Consider the following 11,171-nt stretch of genomic DNA (forward strand, 5'->3'; position numbering starts at 1 on the left):
ACCACAAACATACCTCATTTTTCAAAACAAGGTATGAAAAAACTTATAATAAAATGTGAGTTTTTTTCCTTACCAAACATAAAATAAAATAGTTTCTTAAATTAACAATAAAAGATAAATTATTTAAAAAAAAAAGACACTGTAAGACATAATATTGATTGATAGTTGAAATCATTATAATATAACTATTCGATTCTCATCTAAAAAGGATTCTAGAAGGGAGAAAAAAATAACTATAAAAAGTTGCCCCGATAATGTCAGGCTTTTGTCATTGACATTAAAATGCTAATAATAGTTTATATTTTAGCTTTTTCAAATCAATGTGGGTCACTGTAGGATTGGGTTTTCGGTGGTATAGGTTTTTTTCATATACATGTACATAATACATTTAGAGGTTAACAAGACTAAATAAGTCTTTAACTAATCATAAACTTAACTCATATTCAAGTTCAGTTTATTTAGAGTCGTAATTCTAAAGCATCAGCTGAGCTCAGAGGTTATTTGTTAATCTATATCGAAATACTCGTCATTCGAAAATCGACTGGATGGAAGAGACTAAAGAGTGTTGCATCTTTGGAAGACGACCAGGGTTGATATCCTTTCATTATGTATATTATTGATGTAATAACTAAACAAGTTTTGATATAGATCTCACTCACTCCAGCATTTAACAAATCAATCTCAAATAGCTCATCTCCTTACACGTCAAAATATATTAAAAGAATATAATACTGAATTATACTCTTACCAAAACAGATTTGTTTTGGAATTCCTGTCCTAACCTTTTTAATTGGTGACAATCAAATCATTTTAATAAAATATGGGCTTTTGAAATTTGAAGTATTATACCTCAAAAATCTCATCTCATAAAGATGTGAGGACAAACCATTATTTAGTACAACAATAAAATAAAAAATCCAAAAGCAAGATTTGAAAACCACTTTTGAGTCTACTAATAAGCCAAAGATAACCAAAATTAAAGCTTTATAAAAGAAAAGATTGTAATTTTATATTTATTTTCATCAGATGGTGGCACAAATGGGCCTGGCTTATGGTCCAACTAAACCATCTGTAGCAAAAGAAAACTGTCAATCTACAATGAGTCCAAACAGAAAACTGCACAAAGGATTACAACTAGTCAATTAATAACTGTTAGTTCACAAAAGTTTGACCCTTTCAAACCTGATGATTTCTAGAAACCATTAAAACTACAGAATCTGATAATAATAATAATAATAATAATAATAACTAAAGCTAAAAGTGGTTCAATAATTATGTTTGTTATTTGGCACTTTCCAAAGGGAAAGACCAAAACAGCTTAAACTCAAATATAAACCACAAAAATGTCTTACCATTAATAACTTAACAAAGATTTTGTAGAAATTTATCTTGGGTCCAGAAATTACTGATCAGTATGATCTTCTGGTTTCTTAACCTCTCGAATCCAGATTTTAACTGTTTTGTCATTTTCAAGGGCCCCTGAAGCAATCATATTCTCGGTTGGGTGACATGCAACTGTTATAACCGCATCAGTGTGACCTTCAAGTTTCTGAACTATTTTTCTTGTTTGCAGTTCCCACAAATATACACAATTGTCCTCCGAACCACTTACGATGTATTTGCCATTGGTGATTGAAAATGCTGATGAAATGCAGTATTTTGAGTTGCTATGGCCTGTGTAAGTCTTCAAAAACTTGCCGGTTGAAAAGTTCCATAACCTCTGAATCAAGAATGTGACAAATATTACATTAGTAAAAACTACACAATTTCTTTCTTAAAATTGTCAATTATACAATTCAGAAACAATAATGAGTTATAAATGACTTAACAACAAATGAAATTGGAGAGAAATATTTCAACTCTAGCTCAACGTCCCCTTATCCTAACCAAAATAGATCAACATATACATATGTACAAGTGTACTAAGGGGTCAGCAAACAACGTAAATGAAAAACAGAGAACTGATTGTGGCAATTGCATATGTTTTATAACTAACAACGATAAACCTATGCTACTTTGCTATATCAAGCGATCACTACCTACCTCATTAAAACAATCTTTTAACAATATCAAGAAACATAACAAACAAGAAATATAACCACTATTCTACCACTAATCCGTCTCTCACAAAGGCACATGTCGTCTACCTCAATTCATCGCAACATCTGCAATTTACTGATGTTGCTCACCAGTTTAATCGCTCACCAGTTTGATCACCAGCAGTCTTATACTATAATTACAAATATGTTCCAACTTCCAAGGATATAGGTACAAGGACACAGTTGTATGATAAATGAATACCAAGATTCAAATATATCGTATCATTGAGGATTCGTAGATGTGTTCTTATACGGCATATGCAAATCCAAAACCAAACTAATATGTTATATGTTAAGAGAAACTAAATCATGGTTTACATTAGGTATGCAAAATAATTACGCGCTAAAATCCAAGTCTTCGCGACTTTTCTGTTACTTGTTGTTGGGTACATATTAGTCAAAAGTATCTCAAAAACATGACTTTGCATTGCAATGTGTAACATTCATTTGTATGTCACTAACAATAACCATGGTTGTAAAAATCCCAATTTGGTCAAAATTGAAAATTTTAACACATGTATTACTTTGTATTCTCCAATCCGATTAATCGCTAGTCCCTACCCCACCACCCAACTAGCGCCCTAGCGTTTCTACAACACTGACATACACGTGTGAATTCCTAGTCAATAATTTGGGGATATGACCAATCACCATACCGATTACCGTAAGCTAATCAAACAATTAAACAACTACAGTCAATTCACATAGAAATGCAGAATGCAGTTAAGCAAGCTCTAATCCCTAACTCGATAAACACGATTAACCATCGCACAAACAAAATAACAAGAAACCACTCACCAGTGTGCTATCCAGAGTCCCAACAAGAATAAACTTCCCATTCGGCGAGAACCTAACGAAACTAACAGGCGGGTTCTCATCATCAATCAAAGTCTTCATACAATGGCCAGTAGAAGCATCCCAAATCCTGCACAACCCATCATAACTACTCGACACAATCAAAGTCCCGTCCCGGTTAAAATTAACCGCGGTAACGGGGTCCGAATGAGCCGGAAGCACTTTCAAACACTTTCCACTTTTCACATCCCAAACCCTAACCGTCTCATCAAACGACCCAGACACAATCATATTCGATTGCGGGTTATAATTAACACAGAACACGTAGTTCGTGTGTCCAGTTAGGGTTTTGACCAGCGTGCCGTTTGACACGTCCCAGATGCGTACGGTTTTGTCGTCGGAGGCGGTGGCGATGTAACGGGCGTCGGAGGAGAATGCGACGTCGGAGATGCCTTGGTCGTGGCCGACGAATTCTTGGAGGAAGGAGCCGGTGGAAGTGGACCACGTGCGGGCGGTCTTGTCGGCGGAGGCGGTGGCGATGAGGGTTCCGTCGTCGGAGAATTTGACGCTGGAGATGGCGCGTTTGTGGCCGGTTAGGGTGTGACGGAGTTTGTACGGTTGGGGCATGGTGGTGGTGGTGTCGATGTCTTCCGATGAAGCCATCGGTGAGTGCGGTGGTGGGTTGGGAATGACGGCGAGGTTAAGGCGGAGATATGAAGTAGGACAAAAGTGTTGGTGTTTTGGATACGAGGTATAGGATGATAATAATCAGATAATGTGTGTTTTAAGTTTTAACTTAAGTTTTACCTTTTTATGTGTTAATTAGTCGGCAAAATTGAATTTAGTTCTTTTGATTGAATAGTCAAAACTCCATTAATCATCGATGGTTAGTTGGTTAGACTTAACTCTTTAAGTACTCATAATTCATAATAACGGGCACCGGTTTTTCCTAAAACATTAAAAGCGTTTAAAGGCTCCACACGGCTGGTTGGGTTAGCTGGAGGTGGTCTCTTGCCGTGGGTCACGGCGTACGAAGTATCTAAACAATTCTCTGTTTGTTGGTCGTTTAAAAAAAACACTCATGACAACGAGAAACTTACTGCGTCTTAGGGTTAAGTTGCATCTTTAATTTTCTCGTCATAGCTTGGAATTACCTCATTATTTGGTTAGGTTACTCTTGCTCGATGACCTTTGGCTGATTGAGCTACCTCATTATTATGAAGGCATGACTGGACAAATACTTTATTAGTTGATTGAGGCACTCTCGCTCCATGACCTTAGTATTCTAAATTACGATGCTATATGTGTTGTTAATGTTATTCATGTCTCTCATCCAAATGGTTACAATGAAGTGGCAGCTAAACGGGTTACAAACGGCTCTATGTTTGTTGATTATGTGTAAAAACTCATTATGTGAAACAATTATATTTTAGGCACACGTTATCATACTGCATATATGTATCGAAAAAAGATAGTTGGGTCATACATACAATATAAAAAACAATTATCTAGAGGATATTGTTTCTAGAGCATTGGCATACGTATTGAATTAAGACACTCGGAGCAAGCTCTTTGAACCATGTGTTGTGACAAGAGCCAATGAGATTAAAAAAAGAAACAAAAAAAAACACATCTGAAGCAGCTTATGTAGAAAACTTACACCCGAGTCACAAAAATTTACACCCAATAGTTGGGCTTTGACCCAACCCAGTTCAGCTCCCTTGTTTTAAACCCAATAGTTGGCCTTTGACCAATTCATTTCTACCCGTGGTTGTATTCTCAAGTCAACACCCTCCTGCCTCCTTTATACTTAAGATTAATCCAAATTGGTTATGGGACAAATGTGTTTTGTCTGTGTAGTCTTTTATTTGTTTTATTTTGTTGGATCGAATTATGAATAATGGGTCAAGATAATTAATTATAGCCCAAATCCAATGGCTAGTTGAGTAGTTTCAACTTTCAACAACAATGTATATAAAGCTAAAAACAAGATGAAGTAAAAGGCTTCTTTGATTGGATATATAAAGATTAAAACAAAGTTCAAAATGACAATAATTCCATAAGTAACCAAAAACATACAACTAGACTAATATACATGTTGTATGTTAGACTAGGAAGCCTTGATTTATACTCATCAATCACCATACACTTCTGTCTTCAACACCATGTGATTAAAAGTTGGGACCAGCAGCGAGAATTTCCTGAGTCAGCTTATCATCCTTCCCAATCTTATGGTTCACAAACACTTCAAAGTTGTCCTTGAACAGCCCACCCAACTTCAACAGTGTCTCCTTATAAGCTTTCTTGTTTGACCACTGCATTGTTCAATTTAACCCAACATTAATAACGATAAAAATATTTATATATTTTTTTAAATAAGAAACAATCACCCAACATACAGTATTCACTGGATCAAGAATCTCTGAAGGTACACCCTCAACCTCAGTTGGAATCTCCAGCCCGAACACCTCGGTCTTCTTGTAATTTGCATTCAAAAGTTTACCAGAATGAATCGCGTCTATGATTTTCCGAGTGTACGCCAGCTTCATACGACTCCCAGCCCCATAGCTAAACATAAAAAGAAACTCATTTGTATTTATTGTGTATGAAACATTGGACCATCAGCTTTTAATGAAATTATGTTATTATTTTATTTACCTGCCACCTGACCAACCAGTGTTAACAAGCCACCCAGTAGCACCATGTTTCTCCATTTTGGTGGCAAGCATTTCTGCATATTTTGTAGGATGTAACATTATAAATGCTGCACCGAAACAAGCTGAAAATGTCGCACGTGGCTCCTTTACACCCTCCTCGGTTCCAGCCACCTTCATAAATAATACATACTCGATATCAATTAATTTATACATTGTAGACTCCATAAATGTTGTATCACAGAAAGTGAAAGTCTGTACCAGTGCAGTGTAGCCACTGATGAAGTGATACATGGTCTGAGCAAGGCTTAGTTTGCTCACTGGTGGAAGCACACCAAATGCATCACACGCCAAAAGTATAACATTCTTCGGGTGTGGGCCCACACACGGGATCTTAGCATTGGGGATGTACTCAATGGGGTATGCTGCACGAGTATTCTCTGTGACAGATTTGTCTAGATAATCCACTTCCCTAGTATGCTCATCAAATACAACATTTTCTAGCACTGAAAGTAAAGTATAAAACATTAGAAAATATAAAGTATAAACATGTTAAAAGGTTTTATAAAAAAAATAAATAAATAAATAAAAAATACCGGTCCCAAACTTAATAGCGTTCCAGATATCAGGTTCTTTCTCCTTTGAAAGATCAATACACTTTGCATAACAACCGCCCTCGATATTAGACACGCCCTTGTCACTCCAGCAATGCTCATCATCCCCAATCAAATATCGGTTGTGATCAGTAGACAACGTTGTTTTCCCGGTACCTAATTATTAAAAAAAATATAAAAATGATTAAAGATTAAAACAATATCAAAAAAGTATTGACAATTTGGCATCACTAGATATGGGCTTGAGGCACAGATATGGGACGGGGCCCACGTAGGGAATGGTGATCCTCGCCATCATTGATGATGATGATGGTGAGGTAGCGGGCTTACCTGAGAGACCGAAGAAGAGGGCAACATCTCCATCTTTGCCCATATTGCAACCGGAATGAAGGGACAGGATTTGTCGTTTGGGCATAAGATAATGCATGACACCGAAGAGACCTTTCTTCATTTCCCCGGCATATTGCGTGCCAAGGATGACCATTTCTCGTCTACCAAGATTTAAATCTATGCTAGTGGATGATGTCATATAGTGTGTGTATCGGTTACACGGAAACTGGCCCGCGTTGTAGATTGTGAAGTCTGGAGTACCAAAGTTCTCCAGTTCTTCAGGGCTGGGTCGGATGCACCTGCAACCTACCCAGTTATCCACTAGTACACACACATATCTTTTTTACCTTTCGCTTTTAACTTGTAAAAACTATTATTATTTAAAAAATACAAAAACTTATCTGGAGGGTCTTTAACTTTTGAGTATGTTACTAACTCATTTACTTACATGTTGTGCATGAACAAAGAGTGGTAAGCTCGAGCCGACACGATTCGAACTTTGATTCGGTTCTCTGGGTCCCAGTTCAAGAACTGATCATTCACAAACACCTGAAAGTTCATGTAGGCATATACAATTGTTAAGTGACAAATTTTATTTTTCACAATAACAAAATACACATCAGCAAATCATGTAGCTCCATCCCTGCCTTCATGTACCGACAAAAATTGCCTCTTTCAAGGCAAAGGGATGATGATGATATCATGATTCATGATGTAATAATATCAGTATGGCATTTAGAGGAAAAATACAAGATTCTTCTCATCTATATCTATATCTATCATATCTTATCTATCTCATCATACATGCACAAAAGTGGTCACCACTATTTTCTTTTGGCTAATACTATACAATTATACATACACCGCCACCACAAAGCAAGACACACCAATGTCAGATCTGTCAGATAAAGGCATATCATGCGGGCTTTCCACATAGCATTATACAAGCCCGTATGAAAGTTTCTGAACTACACAGACCGTTTGATATGGGGAAACCATTATACGGGTCGTATGATATGTCAGTGACGTGTGTATAATATGTATAGTATGTCAAGTGGTGCTCATATAGCCATATAGCTTGTCCCTTCTTTTTATTAAATTTTTTTTTCAAGTCAATCCCTTTGTTACATATCAACAAAGTTACCTAGACACTTGTGATAAAATTACTCATTTTGAAACAAGAATTGCAATTAAATTAAATGAGTGCACAAATGATGCCACACGTTTAACCACAAATTCATGTCAACCTCAAAGTATTTAAAGCAATAGACAAGATACCTAACTAGCTAAAAAAAACTCAAAATTCAAACCAAGTTTTAGTCTTCAAATCAAGAAAATGACGAAAAATGATATACCTTTTCTAAAGAATTCAAGTAATCAACGGCTCTTTCTCTATTCACCAAGAAAGTTTGTTCATCCATCTCGATATTCGGTGATCCCCTGCACCGACATCATTTTACTCAATTCCGTCGGTTTATAATAAGACTATACGTACTGGGCTAACGCCTTTTCCCCTTCATCCTCTCATAAGGCGCTAAACACCATAATGCCTAAGGCGTCTAGGGCGTGAGGGGCGTCAAGGGGCTTGGGTGTAGACCGGCTTATTTTCTAACCAATCCCCACCCAAGTACCCAACTCACAACTTTTATTATTAAATCAACATATTATTAACTAATCGTGTTTTTTAGTTTAACCATTACGCAACTTTTTAGTAGAAACTAGAAAGTTAGTGAGAGACCACATTAATAACATGACAGAAACTTTTGCATTTTTTTAGCTAAACCAGTACACGTCATCTAGCAATAAGTGATAAAAATAGCATGTGCAGAGTAACTATCGATCGTGCATTCGTGCTGTCTAAATATATAGATGACAGAGCCAAAATTAGAAAGTTTTGGATAGAAAGAAACACATACTTGCCCCACCAGAGCTCCTCTCCGGTGATGTCATCCTTAACCACACGCTTATCCTTTGGTGATCGTCCAGTTTTGGCACCAGATAAGGTTGCCAATGCACCGCTAGACATTATGAACGATCCTTTTTCATACTTGATTGCCTGCTCATACAACTCTACACAAGATAATATATTTTGTTAATAAAAAAAACAGTTAAAATTAAGTCATTGTAAAGATTTTAAGAAAGTAAATTGTTTTTACCGGCAGGAGAGAGATTATAGAGGACATGGGTGAATTTGAGAGAGCTGTCACTAGCAGAAAATGTTGGAGCATAATGGTGGTCAGGGGCGTGTGCCACTCTCGGGGTCTCGGGTCGTCTGGCTGGGTCTCCTCGAACCACTTTCGGCCCGGTTTCTCTCGTCAAAGACGCCAATGATGCGCTGTAAAATTCCAAATTTTTTGTACAACAAATGTTTCAGTTATTATATTAAACTACGTATTTGTCCAGTTTTAAACATGAGACATTTCATTTTTGAGGCAATAGTCTGTACCAGGTAGGGCTGTTCAAAAAGCCCGCGACTCGTGGCTCGCTCGGAAATAGCTTGAGAAAAGCTCGGCTCGAAAAAGCTCGATTCTAAATGAGCTCGACTCGACTCGACTCGGCTCGATTTCTAAACGAGCCGAGCTCGAGCCAGGGTCAGCTCGGCTCGTGGCTCGGTCTTGGCTCGACTCGTTGGCTCGTTTAGATTAAACCCTAAATTTTAATATTTATATATAATAATATCATACCAAGAAATTAAATAAATATAAATTATACATATATTATGTCACTCGATACCTTAAACCTTATAAAAGAATAACGAAAATAAAATAAATAAATTTATAAATTCTCTAATTTATAAATTTATATAATATGTATGTTAAAATTTATATTTTTTTATATATCAAAATTTGTAAAATAAAAAATAAAAAAAATAAAAAATAAAAAAATTTTAAAAAATTAAAGGAGTCCGGCTCGACGAGCTCGAGCTCGGCTCGAGCTTTATACGAGCCGAGCTCGAGCTCGAGTTTTCAGCTCGATAAAGAAAACGAGCCGAGCTCGATTAAGTTCGAGCTCGAGCTCGAGCACACTCTGACTCGACTCGACTCGGCTCGTTTACAGCCCTACCAGGTAGACGAGCCTTGTAAAAGTTCAATTGTTTTAGGAAAATTTATTAATTAATATTTTGACTGGAAAAATTTTACCAAACAAATATTCACTTTCCTTTCACTTGTATTTTTGGCCGGTTAGGTGGATTACATAGAGTGATAGAGACGTATACGTGAATTCTTTTACCGGTATCGACCGGTCCCGGTCCCGGTCCCGAAAATCACGAATTCTTGGTACCGCTACAGAAATATTCGGTTCAGTACCGATACTGGTACGGGACCGGGACGGTACCAGTATTGAAGGTAAAATTCGGGAAATACCACCGTACCGGTGTCCCGGTCCCGTACCAGTACCGAAACTCAAAAGTTTGATACAATTAGTACCGATTTTGGTACATAGATCAGCTACTTTTATATATTAACATATATATTAATTTATACATACGCCAAAATATATGCTTTTAGTTACTTTATCATATTATTACATAGCTATACGATTTATCATATAATCAGATACTTTTATATATAAATTGAAATTAATTGAATATCATAATATTTATCTTCAATATAATACCATATAATTAAGGGGCGTGGCATCAGATTCTTGCCTTTAATGTTTTACCATCCAATTTCTAGCGGACAATAGCTAGACCCCACCATATCTCTATTCGTTACGTTTAACAATTTACATATTATTTACTCCACTATCGAAAAAAAAAACAATTCGTAACTTACAATGAAGTTACGTGATAACAACATACCTGATGGATTGTAGTTGCTGTTTATGGCGTTCTTCTTCGGACATATTGGCAAACGCACCTTGAACACCATCAAGTGGCGTTGTCGGTGCCGACTTCTTTTGAAGAGAGTGGAGTTCATCGATAGTCTGCGCCTTAACAGGCGCTGAACTATCATCGTGACATATCCCGTTTTGCCTCTTCTGCGTCTGTATCTTCGGCAGCCCGTTCCTGCCCGAAGTTACTCCGCTAGCTTTTCCGCCAACATTTCCGTTCCCATTGGATGCCATCTTGATCTCTTCTGTATTCATTCACATTAATTCACAAAAGTAATTTTTAAATGACTTAGTTATTATAATAAAAAATTGCTAGCAGTGCAACTTATTGCTCGTTTTATATTCACAAATTAATTAAACTATATATTATTATTACATAATGAAATATAGAAAGAGTGATATTACTGACCGTAAAAAACGAACGACTACAACAGAATGAAGTTGAAACCCACGAATGATTCGATCATCAAACAGGAATAATAAGATATGTTAAGGTGGTGAGGATTGAAGGTAGATTTAGGTCCTATTTAAAGGGGTTGGAGTGGGACCTACACGTTTGCTAACTAGAGTGTTAACCATATTGGGTTGTTCGTAACCATGGTTAAATTCTATCACAAAATTTCACGGTGACTAATTGGTGCATCATTTTTATCCAAAGTGCCAATGGGATGCGTGTATCATACATCAATGCACTTTGCATGGTAATGAAGTGGAATTGAATTGAATTCAATTTTGGGTTCTGTCCAAAACGTGAGAACATATTTTGAGTGATTTCGTTTTTAAAACAGTCAATTTTTAAAATGGATTTGTGAAAAAAAAAAAAAAACAAACTCGAGATATAG

At 36.6% G+C, this 11,171-nt stretch overlaps 2 protein-coding genes across 2 annotated transcripts; both read right to left on the minus strand.

Moving 5' to 3' along the window:
- Window positions 1-1,249: 1,249 nt before the first annotated feature.
- Window positions 1,250-3,818, minus strand: LOC143622716 (COMPASS-like H3K4 histone methylase component WDR5A). Its single transcript, XM_077093781.1, has 2 exons — window positions 2,898-3,818; window positions 1,250-1,720 (listed from the first exon to the last, which is right to left on the minus strand). Exons 1-2 carry the CDS (start codon window positions 3,555-3,557, stop codon window positions 1,403-1,405), a joined length of 978 nt encoding a protein of 325 aa, XP_076949896.1. The 5' UTR covers window positions 3,558-3,818; the 3' UTR covers window positions 1,250-1,402.
- Window positions 3,819-4,874: 1,056 nt separating this feature from the next.
- On the minus strand, window positions 4,875-10,846 carry LOC143622754 (phosphoenolpyruvate carboxykinase (ATP) 1-like). The gene is made up of 12 exons (XM_077093817.1): window positions 10,739-10,846; window positions 10,298-10,574; window positions 8,649-8,827; window positions 8,409-8,562; window positions 7,848-7,932; window positions 6,941-7,041; window positions 6,493-6,791; window positions 6,145-6,318; window positions 5,810-6,054; window positions 5,553-5,722; window positions 5,294-5,462; window positions 4,875-5,209 (listed from the first exon to the last, which is right to left on the minus strand). The coding sequence occupies exons 2-12, from the start codon at window positions 10,561-10,563 to the stop codon at window positions 5,066-5,068; spliced, it is 1,986 nt and encodes a 661-aa protein (XP_076949932.1). The 5' UTR covers window positions 10,564-10,574; window positions 10,739-10,846; the 3' UTR covers window positions 4,875-5,065.
- Between the last annotated feature and the right edge of the window lie 325 nt (window positions 10,847-11,171).

The sequence above is a fragment of the Bidens hawaiensis genome, unplaced genomic scaffold (genome assembly GCF_021521415.1).
Source record: "Bidens hawaiensis isolate Kalapana, Puna unplaced genomic scaffold, B.hawaiensis_p1.1 tig00003241_1, whole genome shotgun sequence".
In the NCBI taxonomy this organism is placed as follows: domain Eukaryota; kingdom Viridiplantae; phylum Streptophyta; class Magnoliopsida; order Asterales; family Asteraceae; genus Bidens; species Bidens hawaiensis.